We start from the raw sequence: 27,599 nt of genomic DNA, 5'->3' as shown, positions 1-27,599 counted from the left end.
GGTAGGAGGTTTGCTGGTCGAGGGAGCTGGCGTTTGTCCACAGACAGTTTTTCCAGGTCATGTGGCCAGCATGACTAAGTCGCTTCTGGCGAAACCAGAGCAGCACACAGAAACACCGTTTACCTTCCAGCCAGAGCGGTATTTATTTATCTACTTGCACTTTGATGTGCTTTCGAACTGCTAGGTGGGCAGGAGCAGGGACAGAGCAGCGGGAGCTCAGCCCATCGCGGGGATTCAAACCGCCGACCTTCTGATCAGCAAGCCCTAGGCTCAGTGGTTTAGACCACAGCACTACCTGTGGGCAGAGAGACATAGGTAGGCTTAATATAAATAGCTATTCCTTTAGTCTTAGTATCTGCCCAGGAGGTATGTTGTTGTTTAGTCGTTTAGTCATGTCCAACTCTTCGTGGCCCCATGGACAAGAGCATGCCAGGCACTCCTGTCTTCCACTGCCTCCCACAGTTTGGTCAAACTCATGCTAGTAGCTTTGAGAACACTGTCCAACCATCTCGTCCTCTGTTGTCTCCTTGTGCCCTCAATCCTTCCCAACATTTCCCAGGAGGCATACAATGTACCTAATTACAGACTTAATAAAAATATCAAATGTTACTTTGTAATATGTCTCTCCTGCAAGAAAATAACACATTGTGTCTTACTATTCTAAAACAAAATAAAGACTGACTCATGCTTGTTCTCATCTCATGTGTGACTCAGACAAGCTATGCCCTAATCTCAGTTGGCAATCCTATGTTGTTCTCTGTAGCACCAATTGCAACGGACCTGGGGTCAATTAACCTCCACATTCATGTTTTTGATGGCTCCAAAGATACTTTGGGTAATATTTATTTTATATTTTCTTCCTTGGCTGAAATTATTTCCTTACCTTTCCTACAGGTTTATGCCGGGATTGGGGCGGGGGGAACAATGTTAACTTGCTTGATTTATGTCTTAAATTGCTTCCAGGCCAGCTTCTTTGCTGTTCCATTTAGAAACAACCACCTCATGCATTAGCCTTGATTGTCATCAAAACACTACCTCATCATTCTGTTTCTCAATCTCAGTCTGTTAATGCTGAATTTTCTCCTGATCTCAAAATTCCCATCATCTATGAATGCATGACTTTGTAAACGGCTTAAAGGTTTTCTTACAATCAAGCAGTATAAATATGTTGTTAAATGAATAAAAATAAATAATGCCTCTTTCCAGATTTCCAGCAACAAACATTTTAATTTCTGTGCTGCTTTGGAAAAGGGTCTACTTTTTGTTTGAAATTCATAGCATTCCATTTAAAGAAGACACTGTGTACACTAATTCAAATGTTTTCTTTTTAGCCTCATCCAAGCCCTACAGAGGTGTAATAGCAACTGAAAGTCCACATTTGAAAACTGGTAATCTTGTTTATTTGATGCTGTTTCATTTGAAATAATTCAGTTATTCCTATAAAGCCATTGCTGACAATAAAAATGAAAACAAACAAACCCTTCAACCATTCTATGGGTTTCAGTTTGGGCTGTGGATCTGTTGTGCATCCCCCCCCCCCCCCCAGTTCCCAAAGTGCGTTTTGAATTATTTTACCTATACCTTAGCTGCAACATTATAGTATCAACATTTATGTATCATATAAAATTATAATAAGGACCACTGAATTTATCTTGGTAGGGTGAGTGATGTCTTGAGATAACACCTGAGGTTTTTTTGGTTTTGTTTTTTTAAAAAATCAAATGTCAAATGTTGGGATAATTGCTGAAATTGCTGAAATTGTGGATTTGGTTATATAAATGCTTTGTAAGCTTGCATAATCCTCTAAAACAGGTTTTAGATAATGCCAGACTTTTTTAACATAACAGATTCCTATTTTGCCTTTAGTTGCAGAACCTGGATCATCTCTTGCGCTGCATGTTATCTTTACTGTACTTCATATCCTTAGAAATTAAACTAGTTTTGTTTTCCTTCTAACAGCACCTCATAAAGTATACTTCACTACTGCAAAACCCAAGATGACTGATAAGTCACAGACCAGACCTGGTAATATATTGCTTTTTGAATTTTAAAAAAAGTTAGTCAAATGCTTACAGATCAGTATTGTTACTCATAGCCCAATCTCTAAGCAGTCAGGGATCCCAGCACATACCAGCAATTTTGTTTCCTAAGTTTTGAGGGAATCACATGTTAAAGTTTATTTCCTAAAAAGCTTTTTGCAGCCTTTTCCCAAAGAGTAATATTCCAGTTCAGGCTGTTTACTTTCTTAATTGTTGTATTGATAGTATTGCTTCTTTTATTACTTTGACTTGGCTTAGATGCTAATCACTACAAAAGACTGAAGCATTGTTTTGCAATTCTAACCTGCATATTCTGAGATAGTCCAGATATTGGGGATGATCTCATTTACAAAAAGTTCTAGTCCAATTTTTGGAGGGTCTCCAATAGTAATTTAATTCAATATGAACATACATAATTTAATCCACACATCATTATTGATTTAATATACATTTAATGTATAAAAAATAATAATCTATTGTCCAGATTCTTCAAGTAAAATGTTCCCTGGAAAGAACTTGTATTTGCAGTTATCTGTATCTGCATTGTTAGTACTTTTTTGAGAAGCCAAGTTGGTGGAGGAACACACATGTATGATCAGTATTTACCTTTCTGATACTTCCTGATAAATTTTATTTTTACTTTTTCAGATTTTTACAAAAACAGGGAAACTAACAGCCATAAAACCATAACCTCAGCTCCCTTCTCTGCCTAGAAATAGTCAGCAGTGGAAATAAATGTATCATTACCTCCTATTGATTTCACTTTTCTTTGCAATTTCTTTTCAGTTGTTGGTAAAACAACACCAGCCCCTGGCAGAACAAGAACATCTGGAGGCTTGACGTGGGATAAAGTACCAAAAGGTAACAGAGGTTTTCATTATAATGGTTATTACTGTTAAGGTTTAAATATAAATATTGTTTGTGCCCAGGATGAGCAACAAATTATTTATCAGTTGCATATTTAATTTCTTTTGAAAGACATTTAGCACTTCAATTATATGTACACTTAAAGGTAAAGGGACCCCTGACCATTTGGCCCAGTCGTGACCGACTCTGGGGTTGCGGCTCTCATCTCGCTTTATTGGCCGAGGGAGCCGGCGTACAGCTTCCGGGTCATGTGGCCAGCATGACTAAGCCACTTCTGGCGAACCAGAGCAGTGCACAGAAACGCCGTTTACCTTCCCACCAGAGCGGTACCTACTTATCTACTTGCACTTTGACGTGCTTTTGAACTGCTAGGTTGGCAGGAGGAGGGACCGAACAACGGGAGCTCACCCCATCACAGGGATTCGAACCGCCGACCTTCTGATCGGCAAGCCCTAGGCTCTGTGGTTTAACTCACAGCGCCGCCCGTGTACCTGGGACCAAACTCCACTTAATTCAATGGAATTTACTTCAGAGTAAACATCCTTAGGATTCCATTGTGTTTAGCATATTTCTGTTTGTAGCCCTGTCTAGGCTTTCATATTGAACTGCCTACAAACCAGCTGAAAAGGAAGGTAGAAAGATGATATAATTAATATTTGCATGATATTTATACAGCTAAAAGGATAGTGTATTGGCTGGAATCCTAAACACACATACCTGAGAGAAAGTTTGATTTAAATTATTTTGAAATAATGTGTTTAGGTTATGGAGGCGTAGCAATAATCTCCAAGTGAATCGTTTTGGATTGAACTGGATGATGGCATGTATTGATCCTGATCCCCACTACAGTCCCCTGTGCGCTCCCCAAATCTACTTGAGTGGAGGACTGTCAGGAGCAGATTCTGAGGATGTGCAGGGCTGGTGATAAGTAGGGACGGGAGGAAAGAAGTTGTTCTGCTGTGCAAGTGGAAAACTCCATGCAGAACATTGGATTCTGCACATTATATGGTGAACTAATAAAGATAATCTGCGTTATGTAGGTCAAGTTTGAGTTTTACAGTTTCTTTCAAACTGTGTTCAGTAAATTATTCCAATCTCTGAAATGTAGTAACTGTTTCTGCTTAACAATTTGGGTAGTGACCTTTATGTAGACTTTTTATGTACTGCTGCCATTCAGTAATAACCCTTGCCAATTCAAAGAGTATTTCACCACAAAACATTTTCCAAACAGCAAATCAAATACGCAGTCACATGAGGCTGCTTATATTGGTTGAGGCATCAAAGAATTGACTCATTCAGAAGCAATGTGGTTATTAAGTGGTAGGCCAAGAGAAGACAAATTCGTAAGTGTAATAGACATGACAATTTTATTTTCATGGACTTTGGAGGAAGTCAGCTATTCAAACACAGTAAGGCCTTAGTCAACTCTTGTAAGGACCATACAGTTTTTGTAAGAAATCTCTAATATTTATAAAGGGTATTAAAATAGTGATAAGCCATGTGTTTGAATCCCCCCCCCCCATATTTCATCTGGACAATGTCTATAAATGAATTAAATATTTCCCATAATCTGGATTTTCATGTGAGGGTTTAACAGTGAAGGCCAAATGTAGAAATTGTTAAAAGTCCTTCACCCACCTCTTGAATTATTAAAATTATGGATTTACAGGAATGAATATGTAGTATGGTCACTGGATTATTGACCAGATCCACTGACCTTGGGCATTTTACCAGATGTCTGGAGGAAATCCCTTATATTTCTTTGAACATGTGCAATATGACATATGCATTTTTAATGTTATTTCACAGGCGACAAACTAATAGACCAGGATGCTGCTAGGCTTCTTAGTACAAGCTCTAGTACAGGTTCAGACACATCAGTGCATTCCTCAGTTGCAAGAAAAAAACCAGACCCTGGTAAGTAAATAATCTTCTATTACTATGTCCAGCAACATTTACTGGAAATAATTTCCCATTTGGCATTCATTAGCTGAGAAGAGTACCTGGGTCCTAAAGTTGGGGGCATTGGATTATCACCCTTTTTATCCCACTGAAGCCTTCAGGAGGGAATGGGTACAAATCAAAGTGCATACAGATTCCTGCTAAATTTTTAACTAGAGACCCAATACTAGAAAATGACATAAACACACTTTGTCCAGTCACTCTATGAAGAGAGCACAGGACAAGGAAATGAAATATGTTGTAACTATTCCATGGATGAATTAATAAAAAGTCTCTGTCTTCAAAGCCTGAAGTGTCACTGTTATCCTACACATTATACTGTGCATTAAGCATATTTAAATGATACATTTCCAACAATGTAAAAATGTATTTTGGCTTGGATTTATTTGAGAACTTAAGCAAATGGAGGGCACTTTTGCTTGTGTAAAAGGCAATCTTGGGTTCCTGGCCATTTTTCTTGCTCCTGCCGCCCAGGTTTCGTCAGAGGTTCCTCCAATTCCCAGTAGGGCTGGAGAAGACAACTTGGTTTGTTTAGGATCTAAATGTGAACCTGCCTCCACAGGTTCCAAAATAATATGCAAATCAAAATACTGCAATCCTTTGAATTTTGCACTTTTCTGAAATTTCTGATGTGGTTCTGCAACCAAATAATATGTACAAAAATAAATGAATGTTTATTATTATGGCTAAACAGCCAGCATAGTTGTATAAAAATTGGTATATTGGGGAAAACTGCATAAAAATGGATACACAGTACCATATTTTTCCGTGTATAAGACGCCCCCATGTATAAGATGACCCCTATTTTTTGAGCCCAAAATTAAAAAATAATTAATTGCAACATTCCTTGTATAAGATGACCTCCAATTTTAAACTTAAAAAAATTGGGGGGAAATATAGTCTTATACATGGAAAAATACAGTATTTAATTAATTTAATTTATTTATTCATTAGATTCACGTACTGCTCTTCATTATAGGATCTCAGGGCTGTTCACAAGATTGAAATACAAGGTGAAAACAACAAAACAAAAACCACCCCTCCCACAAACATATTTAAAAAGCTATATTTTATTTAAAAGGCCTGGTTGAATGGCAACATTTTTGCCTGTCACCTAAAGATATATAATGAAAATAAAAAATAATAAAAAAATAATAATAAAGATATATAATGAAGGTGCCAGACAAACCTCCCTGGAGAGAGCATTCCACAAACAAAAATGACATGAAATACATTAAATGAGGGGAAATTGCTTGCAAAAGTGATACCTTTTTAATTATATTTTTTAAAAATTTCACAAACTGATGAAAAACTGAAGAGTGAGAGAATGAGAGCAACTGGAACTGACAGATGTGTTCATGTCCAGTCCGTAGGAGCTGCTTTCTAAGACAGGCATAGGCAAACTCCAGCCCTCCAGATGTTTTGGAACTACAACTCCCATCATCCCTGGCTAATAGGACCAGTGGTCAGGGATGGTGGGAATTGTAGTCTCAAAACATCTGGAGGGTCAGAGTTTGCCTATGCCTGTTCTAAGAGATGCCAGGAGCAGCAGAGGAAATGAGGAGGCAGGGAATCCCCATTCTACAAATGGAATGTTGCTCACTGTTTTTAGCACTGAAGGCACTTTTAACGAGTAGAAAAATTCAGTTAATAAATTAACTGCCCAGTCTTAAACTTGATAACCTGAAAGCAAACCCCACCAAGTCCCAATGGAACTTGCTTTCCAGTAAGTGTGCATACAACTGAAGTTTAAATTACTTTCTATTTAGAGGGAATGATTGATAATCATCTTGGGAATGTGTGTGCTCCTGTCGAAAAGAATGTATACATGATAATAATGTGCATTCATCACAGTAGTCCATACTGCTCAGTGCTGCTTTGGCATCTCTGTTTGCTGGCCTTCAATTCACGTACTACAACCTCTCTGAAGCTATGCATGAGCTTGTTATACTGATGTTTTTGAAAGTTTCTCCCTTCAAATTCTATCTAGCATTAATTACGTAAATCTTGGAAAGAATGCATGGAAAGAAAAGCTTTAAAAATATAAGATTATAAGCTACAGAATGCTTTTAACCCTGTAAGGGACAGTGGGCTTTAATTTACGTGAACATAAAAGGGCTGGTTACTGCAGTCTTGACACCAAGTTAAATAAAATAACAATTGCAACATTTAACAGATAGGCACCTGGAGCACAAATGGAATTAAATTATCCATCAACTGACTTTTCGTAGTATCCATTATAATAGTTCTGAAATCAGAGTATATCCAGCTAATATTATACAGTCCACCTGCATTGTATCTAGAGAGCCCTTACATTCCAAACATAGGAATATATCCTGCGTTAGCATGGGCAACTTACTTTTTAAGAGCTGTGTGTTGAGCCTTCCTCCCTTCACTGGCCAACACATGGATGGATCAAATACTTTTGGCACGATCCCTTCCAACTCTACAATTCTATGGTTCTCATTAATTCACAGTGGATTTCTGAAGATCACCGCTCTCCCACTAGGACCATCATCTGATGTGGGAAGAGCTGTGGGTTCTGCTCTAATGTTTCCCCCTCTAGTTTTAGGAGAGATCAGGGATGTCTTATTTTATTCCTTTGACCGATACCAGTGTTATATTAGTGGCCAAATCCCATATTTTTGCATCAGTGGCAATAGCCTTATTGCGAGAAATCAATGGGTGTTGTGCTCACCTTGACCTAACTGGCTTATCAACGCCACTTAATTCTGTTTTCTATCAATGTAAGGTCATGAAAGAAGGGTTCTCAACTGAACAGGGGACATACATTTTTATGAACTAGCTTAGCTGCCTTGCTGTGCTGTTGTTTTGGTCTGATGCTGGAAGCATGCATATTTTCATGCAAGAAATGTAAAAGCTCAAAATAACTCCTTTCAGCTATTCCCTGTCTTGTGTTTTGTGTTCTTTTGCAGTTCTTATCGCTGAAGCTCATGCCTTAAAATTTTGCTTGAGAAGTGTAGCTATTAGCCATTTTTCTCTTTCTGATTACGTGGTGTGCGGTTCCTCCGTTAACAGTGGTGTCTTGTAACGTTATACAGTAGCTACACCACCTGACTCTCCGCGACCTCCCTTAGCTCCTGCCAAGCCTACACCAATGCGAAGAAAACCTTTGCCACCAAACACGGTGACCGGTAAACCTGGAGGTTCAGGTATGTTGTCTCATGAGGCAGTTGTTCCTACATTCATTCATTCATTCATTCATTCATTCATTCATTCATTCATTCATTATTTTATTTAAGGCACTTCTAGGCCACTCTTCACTAAATTCAGTTTCAAGGCAGGCTGCAATATATTAAACACCATGCATAAAACTACATTATAAATTAATTCTAAAAATGTTGTTGAAACAAACAACAAATTAGCAAGTCCAGCAAGGGCTGGGCTCATCTCCAACAGCAACAATTCAGTCAAGCCAAATACCTGGGCAAATAAATGTTTTTGACCATGGGCATAATCCAGAAATCTTGCCTTTTTTCATATGCTCAAGCACTTGCTTACATCTCACGAGGCTTTTGAAATTTGTTTCTAACAAACTCTGTTTTTCTCAGTGTTGGATCAGTTACAATTACAGAATGTGTCAGAGGTATCCAGACAAGAAGGATTATTTTGCATTCATTTTGAACTATCATAATGTTTTTACAGCTATCCTGGGAATGATTAAAAGCCCCAGTCTTGATTATAAGCCCCAGTTATCCCAAGAAAGGAAAGGAGCTGGTTTTCTAGGTTGATGTTCCATTGCATACTATAGTACAAGTATCTGGGTTCTTTCCTGGAACAGCAGCAATTAAGTCAGAAGATTTACATGATCAATTTTGTCCATGTGTTTGTGATATACACACACCTGCACCCACTCACTCACCCACCCACCCACAACCACCTGGATATTACCATAGAACATAGTTCAGTGTTCACATGAAGATGAATTGACTGCATTTAGTGTTTCTGATGTATGCATGGAGTTCTAAATGCGCCAGGGCTTTCTTAGTTTCTTCTATGAACATTGCAAAGAACTAACCACGTGTGCAGTAGAGAATCTGAATGGAGTCTTCACAACTATAGCATATGTGAAGGGGGTCTTGGATAATGGCATTCCACAAAAAAATGGTGTTTAACATGTCCCCAGTTGTTGTTGTTGTTGTTTTTAACATTCTCATTAAATTTCATCTGAATGTAAGATACTAAACTGCTGTTAAAGGTAAAGGTACCCCTGCCCGTACGGGCCAGTCGTGTCCGACTCTAGGGTTGTGCACCCATCTCACTTAAGAGGCCGGGGGCCAGCACTGTCCGGAAACACTTCCGGGTCACGTGGCCAGCGTGACGAAGCTGCTCTGGCAAGCCGGCACCAGCACAGCACACAGAAACGCCGTTTACCTTCCCACTATAAAGCAGTACCTATTTATCTACTTGCACTTAAGGGTGCTTTCGGACTGCTAGGTGGGCAGCAGCTGGGACCGAAAGACGGGAGCTCACCCCGCCGCGGGGATTCGAACCGCCGACCATGCGATTGGCAAGCCCTAGGTCTGAGGTTTTACCCACAGCGTCACCCGCGTCCCTTAAACTGCTGATACCTTTTTATATTTCCTTTTTTCCTAAAATTGAAGACAGTTTACACATGAACTGGAAGCTATAGTAAATTCTAGAGGAGAAAAAGAAAGCCTATTAATATGGGAATTTCATACTTTTTTAAGATAGGGTATTTCAAGACTCAGCATAATTTTGTGTAAGGAGGGTTTTTAAATAATAATAATAATTATAATTATAGACTTCTTTAATTTTATCTTTCAAACTATCTCATTTTTCTTGCTGGCATTATGTAAAAGTGCTTTGTTTGTGCCCTATGTGACATGATATCATTAATCACTTAAAATGGAAGGAGTAATCAGACATGCTAATAAACCTGCTGCAAGCTTCTGAATGTTTACTGGCAGGGCATAACTGTTAATATATCCCTGCATCCATCTTCAACAATGAAAAGTGCCAAACAGCTTTTTAAGCAGAATGTCGGTTCTTTTGAGTATACAGAAAAGTACTTGTAATAACAAATAACAAGCAACCTTCTTTGAATTTGCTAAAAGAATTAAGTCTCTCTAGTTTGGATAAATTCTCCCAACATTTCTTCAATGCTCACTGAATTACAGGACAGGAATAACAGTTTGTAATTGTCTCCCATTTTTAATGTGAGGAAGAAATTAGATTTCTCATCGTAACTAATCTTTTTCCATTGATAATTCAGCACAGAAGTTGGAAAATAAATAAAGGCAAGCCTCAATGAGGGAAGAGTGCATATATTTCAGTAACCTCTACTTAAGTTTAATTTAAATTTAGTTGCAGTAGGCTATGGAGATGAGGGCATTGTTTCAAAAGCTTCACGGAAAAGATGGGTCCTGAGGGGAAATTCAAAGAATGTTAGAGAGGTGGCATCACACAGGTGTTCTGGAAGGCAATTCAAGGCAGGAGGGGCAGCAGGTGAGAAAGGCTTTTGTCCTTAGAGGAAGCCAAGCAAAAGACCATGGGCAGAGATGCATTGGAATGGAAGAGAACAGACATAGCAGGAATGGTCAGGGAAGGAGTTTGTCTGGATTGAAGAGAAGAAAGGAAGCCAGTTAGGGATTTACAAAAGATATTTTAATTGTTTTCCTCATTCTCCCAGAATGTGGATGGAGATGCACATTAAGTATGAACATTCCACTGAAAGCTATTAATCCTGGATAGACAGCATTTATGCCTGTGTTTATGTCAATTTATGCCTGTGGGCAGACCCACACTATATACTTAAAGCCTATTCGATTCATAATTTAAGCACATGTCTTCCTTCCCAAAGTTCTGGAAACTGGAGCTTCACCCTCACAAAGCTGCTATTTCTAGCACCCTTAATAAACTACAGTTCCCATGATTCTTTGGGGGTGAAATGTGCTTTGAATATACTTTAATACATGTCTGGATCTCTCTCTTTCTCTCCCTCAGCTGAGCCTGATCCAGTCTACCGTTGTTTATCCATTTATCCCTTTCAACACATAGAGTATGGCACAAATGAACCAAGAAAAAAACCACAGAAAGTTGCACAGATATGCAATATAAAAATGTAAATTTATATCTAAATCATTTTATCACTTGAAGCTGACATAAGAATTCGTATCTGCTTGTACATCTCTAGAATCAAGCAAGAAGATTACTTATAAAGTTGAATTTCTTCAATGGGCTGTGAAATGTTTTATTTAGAATCAATGCTGCATTAATTCTAAGTGGACATTCAGATTTGTTTCTGTTTTTCAATAGGAAATGTCTTGATGCCACGAGCCTCTTCATCTTCCACAGCAAAGCCTACAGGGCCAGCAGCTCATGGGAAAACAAGGTCACATAAAAAAACCCCTACAGCATCATCATCTCCAGATTATAGTAAGAATTTTAGGTGTACATTTGTAGGTTGTTATTATTGTTGTTGTTGTGGATTAAATTTTACAGCCCATCATCTGTAGATCTCAGGGTAATCACAACATAAAAATGCAAGCTATATAATATCTTGTATACAAAATACATGAGAAAAAGAAGAACAAAACAAAACAATGACCCCCTCCCCTAACCACAGACACGTTTAAAAAGGTATAGGGTGTTAATCAGGCAATGGCCTTGTTGAAGAAGAATGTTTTCGCTTGGCGCCTAAAGGTGTAGAATGAAAGTGCCAGCTGATCCTCCCTGGGGAGAGCATTCACAAACAGAGAGCCACTTCGGAAAAGACCTGTTCTTTTGTGGAGCAGGTGCACATAGAAAGGCCCCACCTGGTGATCACGGGATCTGGGTAGGTTCATATGGAGAGAGGCAGTTTTCTCTGGCTATTTTATTATGTCAAATTAGCAGTGTAAATCATAGGTTAATATTCCAGCAGCACCAACAGCAGTTTTAGCAGTACAAGTAATGTCACTTCGTTCCAAATATATATCAGACCCTCCAAGCGTCCCTGTTTTCCAGGGACATCCTTGATTTATCCGACTCCCAAGCTGTCTGAAGGCAATCCTGTACAGGGAAGGTTTTTTTAATGTGTAATGTTTTATCATGTTTATATATATGTTAGAAGCTGCCCAGAGTTGCTGGGGCAACCCAGTCAGATGTGTGGGGTATAAATAATAAAATCATCATTATGGAATGGGACGTCCCTATTTTCATCGGAGAAATGTCAGAGACTATGATATACGCATTGGAGTTATAGCACACACATCTTGCACCAACCTATCAAATCCCACATAGTAATACTACAGATAGCAAGAGTTACTACATGGCTGAAAGAGTGCAGAATGAGCAGGTAAGGTGGAGGAAACCTCAGTACTGTAGACACAACAGTGTGTGCTAGTTTATGCTTAGTTCTTTGGAAATATTACAGCTGTAAACTATAGTCTGCGCACTGAAGGAGCACTCAGAAAAGTGTCGTCTGATGGGCTGTGATCTCCAAGGTTCATCAGATGACAAGAAACCTACAGTGGATATATGCACTCCTGCATCATTAAAACAAAGCAAAGCAAAAAAGAAACCTTATATGTTCCTGGTGGCAACTATGCTTTTCCTTCGCGGTGTCCCAGAGGTCAATTCAACTTCCAGGGCATTAAAGAACATGGCATGCTATGGAAAGGGGAATTGGCTCAGGTTTCCCTTCCACCTTTTAAAAAGTGTTGCTAAGTACAAGACCCATATGCCTCCCTAAGGACTGGAGCATCAGCAAAACATAAAAGAATCTTTTTTTAGAAATTCAGAGAGGGTTTTGTATATTATGCATGAAGTGACTCCAACAGCAATAATGAGCTCAGCCATTTATTTTATGATTATCTTTGTTTTGGCAGTGCAAAGAGGCTTTTATTTTCCATCACAGCCAAATTCAGCTCACTCCTAATAGAAAGTGAGCATGATTCCAAACATGCACTAAGGAGTGGATTGAAGGTTAAAATGAGAGAAGAAATATGAAGTGCCATTTCAACATTACAAAGGAGTGCTTTTATTAAAATTGTGTTGTGGTTTTCCTCTCCTTAGGTAATAGAACTTTGTTCAATTCACAGCCTACATCAGATACTGATGCTTCTGGCAAACGAAGGTTCACAGGTATGTCTAAAATAGCTGCAGTAATGTCAGATTGTGAAAATGATATTTAACCATATTAATTATTTTTGCTCATCATCTAGGTTCCCAAATTAAAAGCTCTTTTAATCATTCTCCCTCAACTGTTCCTCATAAGGCTTGGTTTCCTGACCCTTGATCATCTTTATCGTTTAACATATCTTTTAGCTTTGAGTTTATATTGTGAGTTTATATTTTAGCAATGAGTTTATATTGTGTTTAAGTAGGTACCAGAATGAATATGAACCAGAAAGTCTTCCATGATCTTCCTAAGTGGCCTTAGGAAAGCCATATGCTCCCAGTCCTACCTGTCTTAGAGTTTAGCCTGGATTTGTTAAGCTAGCTTTCACACCTGATACTGTCCTACACATAAGTAACTTTCAAGGGTCTCAGGCTTCTACTAAACTTTTCATGCAGGTGATCATCACTTACATGACTACATTTTTAAAAACCCAAGAACCTTAAAAATCGATATCAGGAGAGATATCTGACACGCTAACTTACTTTCAGGGGTTTTTTATGGAGAAGCATTCAACTGTGGGCCCTACCACCTGGAATAGTGCAGTTCTGACAATTTTACCACCACATTTGCTACTTGGATATTTTTTTTAAAGCCCCTTAACACAGATGCTATTTTTCTAGGTGAAGGTGTGTTGTATATAAAGAAACCAGAAGATGTGCCATGCTCCATCACAGACACACTCCAATACTTCCCAACGGAAGAGGGGGACAGCACAGAGGTAGCTACTAGCCCTCCACGAAAGCCTCCTACAAACCTCACTGTGGTAACTGTCGAAGGCTGCCCAACCTTTGTTGTACTGGATTGGGAAAAACCACCAAATGAAACTGTTACAGGTTAGACTTTGGTTCTCTTAAAGTTTAGAGCCTGAACAATATTGTTAGTCTTTCTTTACGAGCCTGCACTTTCCCCCACAGCTATTCTTGCCTGGTTCTAAAAACTAGAGGTGTTACTTAGGCTCCTGAATGACACGTATATTATTATTACTATTCTTATTATTGCTCACCCTGACCTTTCAATCGGTGAGCCCAAGAGGCTCAGTGGTTTAGACCACAGCGCCATCCACTCCCTTTATTATTATCCTGCTCATCTGGCTGGTACACTAACTAATGCCCTTTAGATTGTGCTTTCCCTCCCTTGCATATAATGTCAGGATTGTTTGCTTTTGGGGATAATTTGTATTCAGTTTTCAAATAAACAGAAACAACAAAGACTAATCAAGACACAATTAACATACAAAGGAGATAAGAGGGGTGGAGTCTGGAGATCTGCCGCACTGTCTCTAAGATCTTAGTCTCAGATTATGGTTCTGACACCACTTGAATTCCAACCCTGCTTAGGTTCTCCTCCTTGTGCATAGGAAGTGTCAGCAGGAACTCTGGGATTTGTAGTTCTTGCTTGAGGGAATGTGTCACACCACATAACGCACATCTCTCTTTCTCCCAAAGGTCAAGTCACTGAGTTTCCTACACAAGCTCTCATTTGATCTCCCTGTTCTGGGCTGGCAGTTTGACATTCAGAATGTTGTTTGCTTTGTTCTATTACTGTTTCTGATTCACTCCAGGAGATTAAAGGAAACAAATGAAATTGACAGGATAACGGAACACAAATCTTCTTCATCATTTCAGAATATAAAGTTGTATCGACTGAAAATGGAAGCCCTGCAGGAAAGGACAAGACTATTATAACAACAAATCAAACTCATTCTACTGTAGAAAACCTGAAACCTAACACGAGGTAATACAATTAGGAAATACTACCATGTGATATATGAAGGGGTTCTAAGCACCCAGAAGTTGCTTCTTTTAAGGTGTGCTCTCCCCAGGTCCCACTCTGGACTTCTGCAGTAACTCCCCTTCCTGAATTCCCCTCTGAGAGTGAGGGGAGGGGAGAGAGAATGTGTTTTATAGTTGATGTCTAGCATTTCAACATTATATTTTATAAGATGCAAACAGCCAGTTGTACAAGCAAGCAGACAAGTGTGCACGTTTGCATATATGATTTATTCATTAGAGAGGTGCTACTATAGTCACACCTAAGGATGGGGAGAAATTTGATTCAGTTCAAACCTACCTCATTCACACTTTCTGAAACGATACACAAACTGAAACACGGCCATCCTTCAAAATTTGCAATGCTCAAAATTTTGCCAAGGAATGTGTACAAAATGCATATATTTGAATAAAGTGTGCACAAAATAGTATACATAAATGAAAACAGCATTTAAAAGGTATTATAATGTAGGGAAATTGCTTAAGCAAAATTGCACATAAAAATATGTATATTGAAATAAATTTGAACTAAAATGCTGCTGAATTTTCACAACACCTTTTTAAAAAAGAATATTTGCAAACCGATGTGGAAATGTGAAACAAGACTGGGAAAATGAGAATCTGAAGGAAACTGAAATTCACAGATTTGCTTATCCCTACTTGCCCCCTCATCTAAGGGCATCTCTAGCTGCAACTGAAGGTTATCTACATAGATCCATCTTCTCGTGTCAGGAAAATATCAGGAACAGCGTCCCAAGCCTTGGGACGCTGAAATTTTTGCCCTAAACATATCTAAGAATTTGCGCTGTAGCCGGAATTGTGAATGCTGCAAATGAAGGCTAAATCCACTAGAAAGACTAAATGGAATAACTTGGATGGCTGTTGTGACAGGGATAGTGGTTGCTTGTAAGCTTCCTGCATATCTCTTTATTGCAGTCCTATGCACACTGTACAAAATTACCACAATGAGGTTTCCTTCCAAGTAACCAAACACAGGATTGCCCTGCTAAAAACATAACTTTGTAGGAACTAGAAGGGTAGAGACATGACATCATGAACTCATTCTTCTGCCCCACAGTGTTGCTTTAAGGGATATTCATACTGTCCATTACCTGTTTAACACAGTTACAGTTTTTAAACTTGCTGACACTTTCTTGCCTTTTGATTTTGTTGGATAGCTGGATTGCTAGAAAATTCCATGTGCTTTTTGCAGACCCGATGCAGGTGTTCCATTCTCTCATACTAACTCATGTCTGATAATCGGTCCTTTTCATTGGTTATTTTGATTTTGTTTTCCATAGGTGAGGAGTGTTTTGGCTTTTGAACCTGGCAAGCTATCAAAAATAATGTGTGCAGCATTTCAGAGTGGGGAAAAATAACATCTTTAGACTTGACAAAATGCAAGCAGCTAGGAAAATACAAAGCATCTTACCCCATAATTTGGTTCACTCAGCATTCTTCAAATGATTAAATGTTGTTGGAGCGAATAACATTTGGCTGAATCGTCAAGCAAAACAACATTTGTCTATTATGAATCTTCCTACTCAAATGTCTTGATCTTTCAACAGTTGCTTTCATGTGAGGAGTTTAAAGCAAATCACTCACAATAAATAAAAACTCCGCATAGAATAAGTTATGGTTGATCAACTTACAATAATAGTTGGGCCACCATTGAATACTATGCACCCATAGCAAGCCGTGACTAGTTGTATACTTTGGCTACAATCCAACACAGACTTTAGCATGTTTGGGTCTGTGTTGGAATGGAACCTATGCTGTTAAATCCAGCTTGGATAATGTTGGCTTAACTAGCATGCAGACTCTCCTCTGGATAAAATAGAAAAAAGTCCTTGTTGACATATTATGTTATCGTGGATTCATGGGCTTAGCAGCTATCCAGCTGGAGCCATTGGCTGAGATTTATCCATACTGCCTATGCCGCCCCATTATTTTTAGTAGAGTTGTCAAACATACGCTTTCCTGTGTGAGGTGATTATGTACTGAGAGGTGTGGCAGGTGGCACTGAATCTGCCACAAGCATCACTGAGCAAACAGTCCAGGTAAAGGAGGGATCCATGCTCTTACCTACTAGCATCCCAAAGCAGCTGTGGAGGCAAGGGGCCTGGATCAACATCATGCCAACAGCTGCTAGTATCTAGTCAGCAGCACCCAGTGTGATCTGATGATGTCAGAAGTGATGTCTGCACTGGGGATGCTTTTACAGTTAGCAACGATATGCTTGCATAGTGCTGACCCAGACTCCACCACCAATATGTTCAAGAGGTCTTCATGATCACTGTAAGAGCCATTTATTGCCCTCTGTCCCATCATACTGGCCATTGCTGGTGGTTATTCCGTGATTGTCTTCCTCCCACAATGTATTCTTCAGAAAGATGCCTTTTCATATTCTGAAATCCACAATTTCTTGCCCTTTTCACAATTGAGTTTACTCAGATTATGGGGCTCATGCTTAACTTTTGTTCTTGTTCCTCCAAAGTTCTTCGGAGTATGTAGCTTTCAATTATCACTTTCCTTATGTATTTGAAAGTAAAGTCTCAGGTTGCCCATATGTTGATGTATATAGTTTTGAATCTCTCTATATGCCATCTCCATTTCATACCTTAGCTAGAATTGGGTCTCTAAAGAAATTTATGTGTGCCTTCTTGAGATATGAAAAATATTTCAAGGTTGTTTAATACAAGAGGACACCTGCCCTCTTCCAATCCAATTAAATTATCCATCTCTGCTACCCTTGTCTGGTAAATGGCCAGTTCTGTGTGCCTAAAGATTAAGGGAACATCAATGGAATTGGTCTCACTGAATGCCTACTCAGCTGAACAGCTTTGACACTGAACCGGAAAACAGGTTTCTTGCTTTGGGCCATAGATTAAAAGCTTTATGCTTTAACCATTCACAATTTGTCTATATAATCTGAGCACGAACAATAATAACACTATCTTGTCATTTCCCCAGGTTTGCAACAATTTGTGCTTGTTTTCTTAAGTCCAGCAAACACCCATGGGTTTTAGGGAAATGTTATCTCACTTGTTTCCTTGAATCTTTTTTGTTTTAAGGACACTCAAATGCACTCAACACTTCATTAAACGTCAAGAAACTTTGCAGCAGCATTTTGTCCCTAGTGGCACTATGGGTCAGGGTGTCTGGCTATTAACCTGAAGGTTGGTGGTTCAAGCCCATCCAGGGACAGCCGTGGGCAGGATTCCTGCATTTCAGGGGGTTGGACTAGATGATCATCAGTGCCTCTTCCAACTCTATAATTCTACATATTTTTTTCAAAACACAGTACTGTGAGCAGAAACAATGGAAAGAAGGGATAAGGCTGAAGTTCAAACTTCCTCTAGATCTAAATACTAGTAGGTAAAATAGTGTACGTGCTCAGCAAAGTGGTTAGAAAGATTTTCTAGTAACTTTCTGAATATGCCAATAAATCTAAATAAAGAGATTTCATGATAGATGTACCTTTCTGCTTGAGATTTTAAGCCAGCAGCTCAACTGAAAACTGCATATTGAGAGGGTTTTTTATTCCCCTTTCCTTTCCTTTTCTATGCACATACATTTCTGCACTGTTGCAAGTTCTGGAAAATAGTGCCATTCCTTCTGCTTGCCAAGATTCCATATGGGATAGCAATTTCCTATGGAAAAAGTCTTTACTGCAATACAAATAATGTTCACTTAATCTGTGCAAGAACATTTTTCTTATATGTGATGTGGTGGACTTTGGTCCATAACCTGTTCCAACAGTTGAAGGCAAATAACTATTTGGCATACACTGTTTAGGGGTTCCGTGGTCTTGTAATCTAGCTTGCACTTGAGTGCTGATTGCATATCTGTCTTAGGACTTTAGACAATGTACAACTACAGTGCTTGTCTCAGGAGCTGCATAAAGGTAAAGGGACCCCTGACCGTTAGGTCCAGTTGCGGATGACTCTGGGGTTGCGGTGCTCATCTTGCTTTACTGTCCAAGGGAGCCAGCGTACAGCTTCCGGGTCATGTGGCCAGCATGACTAAGCTGCTTCTGGCGAACCAGAGCAGTGCACGGAAACGCCGTTTACCTTCCCTCCGGAGTGGTACCTATTTATCTAATTGCACTTTGACATGCTTTCGAGCAATGGGAGCTCACCCCATCGTGGGGATTTGAACTGCCGACCTTCTAATCGGCAAGCCCTAGGCTCTGTGGTTTAGACCACAGCACAACCCACGTCCCCAAAGAGCTGCATAGACCACACAAAAGAAATGAAGCTAAAAGATGTTTCTTGGCATTAAAACACTAGATAGTAAACATGTAGAGGACACAGTGCAGTGCACTGTACTGTGGCTGTTTTATGCAATTTTGACATGTTGATTTGGGACCTGCACACTTCCACTTTTTACACAGTCATTGTCCCTGATGCCTGTGTTTCCACAGCTTTCTAGTGGTGAAAAAATATGTAATTACATTACAAAATAGAAGTAGGTGCATGGTAACTACTATAACACCTAAAGTGGCCCTGAGGCCTGTCACAGAACAAGCTTTGAGGGTGAGTTCATTGTGCAAGGAATTCCCCTCAAGAGGAGAGAGAGGACCATATACAGTACACTAACCCATATATCTTAAATGTTTTCATGAAAACTTACATATTCAGAGAGGCTTCATACAAAATGAGTTTCTAACACACAGGTCACTAGGATACAGAAATGTGCTTTCATCCTGTTTCCAAATAATCACAAGTAACAAATGCATGTGTGTGTTTTGTGTTGCTTGTGTATGCATATACAGCAGGATTGCATTGCAGGGGGTTGGACTAGATGACTCTTGGGGTCCCTTCCAGCTCTACAATTCTATGATTCTAGATTGTCTTACTGATTGTGGATCCCAGTAGCATGTATATGTTGCAAAATATGCATGTATGCATTTGGTCCATGTGATTATATATGTGCAGCATTCGTGCAATTTTCAGTGTAGAAATTATAGCTATGTAGCAAAATAATAGTATTTACTTAGCACCTTTCTTAAGTGGTCAAAACATTTCATGTACAGTGGTACCTCGGGTTACATACGCTTCAGGTTACATACACTTCAGGTTACAGACTCCGCTAACCCAGAAATAGTACCTCGGGTTAAGAACTTTGCTTCAGGATGAGAACAGAAATCGTGCTCTGGCAGCAGTGGGAGGCCCCATTAGCTAAAGTGGTGCTTCAGGTTAAGAACAGTTTCAGGTTAAGAACGGACCTCCAGAACGAATTAAGTTCTTAACCTGAGGTACCATTGTATTCTCAGGAATACTTACAACAGTCCTTTTAGATAAACCAATGCAATTATTTTACCATACAATGCTTGATGTTTGCAATAAAGAACTGGGTGTATCCCCCCTCCCATTTTCTTTCTAGTTATGAATTTGTTGTGATACCTAGCAACCCCCTTGGTGAAGGACCGAGCACCGAATCAAAGCCATTTAAAACCGAATCAGGTAAGAGTTTCAATAAGTGTACCAATTAGCTACAAGCCTCTCTAGCTCCTTACACGTTTTAATATCTACCCTCTGTAAGAAAAATCAGCAGATAAAGTGAAAGCTATATGGGAATTATGCATTTACACAAACTTCCTCAAGAATGACATTTTAATCTGGTACCTGGAAATGTTGTTAATTTTTATTTTATTTTTAAATACAACTCCCTGCCTGGTTTAAAATGTCATTAATTAATTACTCTCAAAATTGCTATAACCTCATTTAAGGCCTTGTTGTTTACAATGCAAAATACATAAGAAAGTAACAAAAAATATACCCCCCTGACACATTTAAAAGGTCCTAAAATAGATCAAAACATTAGATAGACAGCACTTTTAAAAGCACAGTATTTGGTATTTCAAAGCAGTCATGAGCAGTTTATTAGTTTAACAAAAGCTCACAAGTGTTCTGTCTTGATTTCAAACCACGTTGCAGTTGTACAGATTACAATTCATGTCAACTGAAGAAGTAAACCCTTTTCCCCAGCATACTTCTGAAATGCTAGAAGTTATTTTGCAGTCTGACCCAGCACTTGTTTTTTCTCCTTAGCGGACCCAAGAGTGACTGAGCCCATTTCAAGTAAGTCCTTTATACATTATAGTATACTCTGGTGAGAGCATTTTTCTGAGGTGAGATAATGTACTGCTGTATGACAGCGTGGATGTGGAAGAGAGAGGCATTTTGCATATGATTTCACGGGTTTGGGGTTTTTGTTTTGTTTTTTGACCTGCGCTGTTTGCAAAGAGTTCCTGCCAGTCTAAATGTTTACCTGAGGCCTGCCCAATCAATTGGAGGTGGCGCTCCAGTGGCTCAGAACCAAGGGGCAGAAATGAGCCAGGCACAGCTCATATTTTCTCGGGCCTGTCATTAAATTAAAAGACAGCTCTCTGAAATGAATAGACTGTTTCTCACTTAATAAGTGATTTAACAGAGCATGCAGCGGTGTCCAGCCACTGCTATAGAAAATCTGCCATCAGCTTCTGCAGCTCTCTGAAAAATGTTGGCTGCCATCAGCTTTATAGTGGAGGACTGTAAGCTCCCTATAAGGTCTTTAACTAGCAGGAAAGGATCTGAAACAGTCAGGGGAGGGGGGGTAAGTTTCTTAATTCATTTAGGAGACTCATGTTTAATATGGTGTAAAAGGTAGTCTTCCTTTCTGCGGTTCATCCCCCGCAACAATGTGTTTCTCAGCATTTATTTTAGTTACAAAATCCATTTTTACCCCACTTTTCAGCCCCCAAAGGGGCCTCCATTGCAGCTTAGATCATCAATTGAAACAATAATGTAATCAAAGCAATAAAGTGAATAGTGCCGGCTATAGCAACAGCAGAAACATGAACTAGAAAAGCTCAGAACAAACAGTAATTTAAATACAGTAGGGAAGTTACCAGACATTGGTCTAAGGAAGGGACTTGCCTGGCTTCCTTAGGTACCAAGTTCTGCAATCTCAGTGCTGCATCGCAAAAGACCCTTTCACACATCCCTTATTTCTCTTGCTACAATGTATTAAACCTTTTTATTGGTTGAAACCTAAAGTTCAAAGAAATGTACAATCAGCTGTTATTCCAGTCTAACTGGTTACTATGCTTTTGTGCCTGAGTTCTGATCAGAAATTGGTGTAAATATGAGACGTTTTCATAACCTTTTATTTCCTAATTATCCCTACTTTCCTTTTTATCTGCTAGTTCTGCTGGTTTATCTTCCAACTCTTGTTTATTACACTGTTTTGTTTTGTTTTATGAGCTGCCTTGAGGCCATTTTATAGTGGAAGACAGGGTAAAAATTAAAAAATGTTCCTATATGTCTCTTTCTTTCACTTGATTCCAATGTCTACGCACATATTTTTTCACGTAGATTATTTGTTGCTCCCTTACAGTGGGAAAAGATGCCATCTGGACTCAAATCAAATTCAATTCTGATTCCTATTCTGAATGCAAGGGGAAACAGTTCGTCAAGAGGACTTGGTACAAGAAGTTTGTTGGTGTACAGTTGTGCAACTCCCTCCGATACAAAATTTACCTCAGCGATTCACTTACAGGTATGAAATTGAGGGCAGCAGTATGGGATGGTTGGTGCTGTGAGCTGACCAGGGGCATCATGCCATCAGAGCACTTTGTCAATGCTGCCGTCTGGGGGAAAAGCTTCCCTTAACTGCTTTGTGTGGCAATGCTGGGCAGTGACTGACTATGGCTGTCAGTGCTAGCAATGACTCATCTCTGTGCTATCAAAAATCCAGAAGCCATCCCAGCACCAACTGCATCAGTGTGTTGTTTTGAGGATTGAATGTGATGTACAGCATCGTAGGCTAGATCATCTCCACTTGCTTCATTCAGTGCTTCACTGATGGTAAAGTGGAACAAAGATTCCTGCCATGGAATCTGTAGTCACCTGAAAAGGCTGCTGCCAGCTTAGCAGAGATTGTCACTGACTGGGTACATTCTTGAGATAGCAAAATGGTCCAGGTAGTGGGCCATATACCCATGGCAGCAGGCTTCCACAGATGTACGACCAGCTAAATGAGGACCAGCACACACAGATGTGCATGTGCAAAGCTATGTAAAGTAAGTTGCAATTGGGTCGGTTAGCTTTTTGGGGGTGGGGAACAGCAAATTGGATTTGGCCAAACATGTTTATAGGGCTGTAGGCATGGTCTACTGGCCAGGTACTGGTCAGTTTTATGCACCTCTTGTCAAATTCTTTAGGACGGTCATAAACACTCCTCTAATCTTTATTTAATGGCATTTGAATTTCACTCATTTCTAAAGGCGATCTTCATGTTTTCAGGTAAATTTTATGACATAGGAGATCAGAGGGGGCATGGAGAAGATCACTGTCAATTTGTGGACTCGTATTTAGACGGAAAAACAGGGCCACATGTTCAGTCGGATCAACTTCCTACCAAAGATGGTATGTTCTAAAGGGTTTGTGTCTTGACTTTTTGGACACTTGACATGGATCCACAGCCAAGCTTGGCTTCCTAAAAGCTTAAACAAAATAAAAAAATTCCTTCCAGTAGCACCTTAAAGACCAACTAAGTTAGTTCTTGGTATGAGCTTTCGTGTGCATGCACACTTCTTCAGATACACTGAAACAGAAGTCACCAGACCCTTCTATATAGTGAGAAGGTGGGGAGGGGTATTACTCAGAAGGGTGGTGGGATTGGGTGATTGGCAGATAGCTGTGATGAGCCTGTTGACGACTCTTAACTCTTCCTAAAAGCTTGTTTAGGACACACATTTGCAAACTATAATTTGCTCATGCTTGTCATTGTCTTGCCCTATGGGCTAGAGAACTTCAGGCCCAGAGGCTGAATGCCTCCAGGCCTCTCTGGTCAGCTCTTCAGATTCTCCTCAGGCCACACTTCCAAGTGGCCTTGCTCTATGCCCTACTTGAATGCTTTTTGCTGGCTGAAATGCATCATTCAGCTGTGATAATGGTTGCCCAGATGGAGAAAAGGGATGTATCAATCTCAGACTTTTCCATGGCTAAAACACAACTACTGCACTGAAGGCACTCTGCCCACTTTTGTCTGTAGCTGTACCCATGTTTGCCTTTGGCCCTAATCGGCACGGACATGCGGTTTCCCCCCAAAGGTATAAGGGAATGTGTCCCACAGGTGGAAAAAGTCCCCTACCCTTGCTTTACACTTTTAAATGTGCACTTTATAAATCTTAGGTGTGTTGTTGTTGTTGTTTAGTCGTTTAGTTGTGTCCGACTCTTCGTGACCCCATGGACCAGAGCACGCCAGGCACTCCTGTCTTCCTCTGCCTCCCGCAGTTTGGTCAAACACACACTGGTAGCTTCGAGAACACTGTCCAACCACCTCGTCCTCTGTCATCCCCCTTCTCCTTGTGCCCTCAATCTTTCCCAACATCAGGGTCTTTTCCAGAGAGTCTTCTCTTCTCATGATGTGCCCAAAGTATTGGCGCCTCAGCTTCAGGATCTGTCCTTCCAGTGAGCACTCAGGGCTGATTTCCTTAAGAATGGATAGGTTTGATCTTCTTCAAGTCCATGGGACTCTCAAGAGTCCTCTAGCACCATAATTCAAAAGCATCAATTCTTTGGCAATCAGCCTTCTTTATAGTCCAGCTCTCACTTCCATACATCACTACTGGGAAAACCATAGCTTTAACTATATGGACCTTTGTCAGCAAGGTGATGTCTGCTTTTTAAGATGCTGTCTGGGTTTGTCATTGCTTTTCTCCCAAGAAGCAGTCTTTTAATTTCGTGACTGCTTGTCATCATCTGCAGTGATCATAGAGCCCAAGAAAGTAAAATCTCTCACTGCCTCCATTTCTTCCCCTTCTATTGGCCAGGAGGTGATGGGACCAGTGGCCATGATCTTAGGTTATTTTGATGTTGAGCTTCAGACCATATTTGAAGCTCCACATCAAAAAAACTAAGATCATGGCCACTGGTCCTATCACCTCCTGGCAAATATAAGGGGAAGAAAGGGAGGCTATGAGAGATTTTATACCTAGTGTACACCTAGGCCAATGTTAATACCAGAACCAGCATTTCAGTGTTCAACTTCTACTTTCCCTCATTTTGTTTTACCAGGCTTTTTTAGAGCGGTGCGACAGGAGCCAGTCAAGTTTGGGAAAATAGGCGCGGAGACGCATACTAACTACGTCCACTGGTATGAGTGTGGAGCAACAATACCTGGAAAATGGTAGAGCAAGAGATAAGACAAATGGCAGAGCAAAGGATAATACCAAATGGCTGCAATCCAGCTGTGGCTAACCCAGGCAAGCTGAGAGATGGAAATGTGTTGTGGTGTAGTATTGTTCATTCTGAAATCTAACAATACTTTGTTAACTGTTTGATAGGCTGCTTAATTATAGTTGTCCAGATTTATGGATCTGTTGTAGGAACTTAGAACATGTCATAAAATACTTGGGAAGCTGGCTCCCTCTTAAGTCTCTTCTGGTGCCTTCTACATATTTTGAAAGATGTAGTTTATTATTTATCATTGTTTGAGGCACCTTTTTTGGAAAAGTATGTATTCTGAATTTTATTGATGCATACTGCCGAAGTACGTGTTCTGATTTATTTTTCAACTCATTTAAGTTATTCTGTCAGGTTAGCTTTTCTGCTACTTTTTATGCCCAGGCTGCAAATATACAGTTCTCTATTTGAACACTCTGGAAAGCTAATGATGCTCTCTGTACAGCTCTGTACTCAGATAGCCTGTGTTTTTAAACATGGCAGCCATATGCCAGAGAACCATTTGACTGAGCCCATGTCAATAATCATTCTGCCATTTGAAAGTGTGGCAAAATGCTCACCACTTGGCCTGAGGTAGATTGGATGCCTGCATCATTTTGTGGAGAACTCACCTAAGGGTAGGTTTTATTCTCTATTCGTTTTAATTTTGTATGTCCAACAGGACTTTGATTTGGCAAAAGCAGGTTACAGCTTGCTTGTAAGGCCTGCTCCTCAAGACGCTTGTCTTGCATAAATGGAGATAACTATTGAAGGGACTGTATACACATGCTTCTATGGTGCTTTTGGAGTAACTGGAAGCTATGTCTCTGCAAATTATTGCCTCTCTATAGTAGATTGATTTCAGCTCTGCTCGAAAGGTAGAATGCAGCCACCTAAAGGTAAAATCTGTTGCTACAGCAAACAACAGGGAAATGCTTTGTACAAACCTTAACCTTGTGATCACTATCATTATAATGGAGCAAAACAGGATGTTGCATCTCAAAATATTGTGTGCTCTAATACTTATCAAGGTCATGTATTTTAAGCACAGTGTTTGCCTTTACAGTACAAAGCAGAGAATCATTCACTGCTTCCAGGGAAACCTGCCTTCCCAACATGTATGCAATATTCATAATTTATAAAGTGCTCCCAAAAAATCAAGACATAAAAACAAGAATAAGCAGGTTTAAATGTACCCTTAACAAGCTAGTATGATTATTAGGTTTTAACTGTGTTGAGTAAAGATGAATGCAGAGTTCAGTCAAATACCATGTAGAATATATTACGGCTGAAGCATACAAAAATCTTTATATACAGTTGAAACAGTAATGTGATCTGCTTTGTAGAATGGAAAAATGAAAGCTGTTTTTTAAAAATGGCTCTGTGCTTCCCCTCTACACAAAGTGATATATTTGTATTGCTTAAACATTTAAACATTATATATATAAAGAGATGTAGGTTTTTAAAGGTGTTTATTCAGCGTATTAAAAAAAGAACACAAGGAATATTGGATTGGTTGTTTATAATAAAAAAAAACTTTTAAGTACATTGCCGGTACACTGTACTCTTAATAAAGTATTTTAAATCATAAGTAGTATTTGATCCATTGGTATATTCAGCAGACACAAAACTGAAAAATTCTGAAAACAATCCTAAATTCTCTTGAGAGCCGCTTCAAAGACTTTCCAGTAACCTTTGGTTGCAATTTTGAAATTATAACTGAAATTATCAGATAGTTTGGGGGAGGTGGGAGTGTCCTGTTTCAGTACATCAGATTGACAGCAAACTCAGAGTGTGCCACATCCTTCCTTAACTAAGATTTTGTAAACAATGTGAAATAGAGCATCTCCCTCAATATGACTTAGCTGAGACGCTCCATAGCCTCATGTGGTTGCCTAAACGAATGTGCTGGGTTTCTTACATGGAAGCATTGTGTGACACATTGTGCTCCCATACAGGACATGTACATGCAACCTTAGCAAGTTGTTCCTTTGTGGCAGCTTGAAAGATGGTGCTGCACATATATAAACTGAAATGGTTTTGCAGAATTACAAGGAGCTATTGATTCATACAGTTGTAATAGCTGGGTACCTTAGGTCTATTATTGGTTGAAATAGTTAAATCATGTTACTTTATGAACTTTAGCATATATGGGGGCTTTTGAAAATGTAACCTCTAATAGTTCAATTGCTTCATTCCACAGAACTAAATGCAAATGGGTTGTCTCCAACGTTAATCATGAAATTAATGGGCATGACTTAGGTCTGTTGATTTCAATGAGTCTGCTCTGAGTAGAATTTAGCTGGCTATAACCCAATGTGTTTCAGTATATGCTCTTAACAGGTTATGGTTCCCATGCACTATAATAAGTCTGTTACATGAGTACTTCACAGAACATTCACTGTCACATTAAGTTTGTGAATCCATTTTGATACAACCATTAATTTGTTGCTCTTGAGTCAGTAAACAGCTATTTCCAAGATTCCCTTGGATGGTGAAAAGGACATGGTGCATGTGATTCAATAGCTGTGAATACCATGAAGCAGACATCAATCCTTCCTAGTCTAGTGCACATGCTCAGGTAAGTGCGCAGGCAGTGCCT

The 27,599-nt window shown here is 39.5% G+C and overlaps 1 protein-coding gene across 37 annotated transcripts in view; it reads left to right on the top strand.

Moving 5' to 3' along the window:
* The window catches only part of ABI3BP (ABI family member 3 binding protein), a 134,920-nt gene extending 108,332 nt beyond the window's left edge, over positions 1 to 26,588 (top strand). For 32 of the 37 annotated variants that reach the window (XM_079974330.1, XM_079974298.1, XM_079974314.1 and 29 more), the window contains 15 exons: positions 764 to 835; positions 1,332 to 1,388; positions 1,960 to 2,025; positions 2,826 to 2,900; positions 4,716 to 4,823; positions 7,931 to 8,041; positions 11,169 to 11,288; positions 12,909 to 12,977; positions 13,635 to 13,847; positions 14,640 to 14,748; positions 20,172 to 20,251; positions 20,840 to 20,869; positions 22,167 to 22,328; positions 23,075 to 23,197; positions 24,851 to 26,588. In XM_079974330.1, coding sequence (XP_079830456.1) covers positions 764 to 835; positions 1,332 to 1,388; positions 1,960 to 2,025; positions 2,826 to 2,900; positions 4,716 to 4,823; positions 7,931 to 8,041; positions 11,169 to 11,288; positions 12,909 to 12,977; positions 13,635 to 13,847; positions 14,640 to 14,748; positions 20,172 to 20,251; positions 20,840 to 20,869; positions 22,167 to 22,328; positions 23,075 to 23,197; positions 24,851 to 24,966 — 1,511 coding nt within the window. In that variant the 3' untranslated portion in view covers positions 24,967 to 26,588. The remainder of the gene's footprint in view (positions 1 to 763; positions 836 to 1,331; positions 1,389 to 1,959; positions 2,026 to 2,825; positions 2,901 to 4,715; positions 4,824 to 7,930; positions 8,042 to 11,168; positions 11,289 to 12,908; positions 12,978 to 13,634; positions 13,848 to 14,639; positions 14,749 to 20,171; positions 20,252 to 20,839; positions 20,870 to 22,166; positions 22,329 to 23,074; positions 23,198 to 24,850) is intronic. The other 5 variants (XM_079974306.1, XM_079974319.1, XM_079974318.1 and 2 more) reach the window with 3 other exon arrangements.
* Positions 26,589 to 27,599: the final 1,011 nt, after the last annotated feature.

The sequence above is a fragment of the Podarcis cretensis genome, assembly GCF_951804945.1.
Source record: "Podarcis cretensis genome assembly, chromosome: 4".
NCBI classification, from domain to species: Eukaryota; Metazoa; Chordata; class Lepidosauria; order Squamata; family Lacertidae; genus Podarcis; species Podarcis cretensis.
This window is presented reverse-complemented; position numbering and strand designations above follow the sequence as displayed.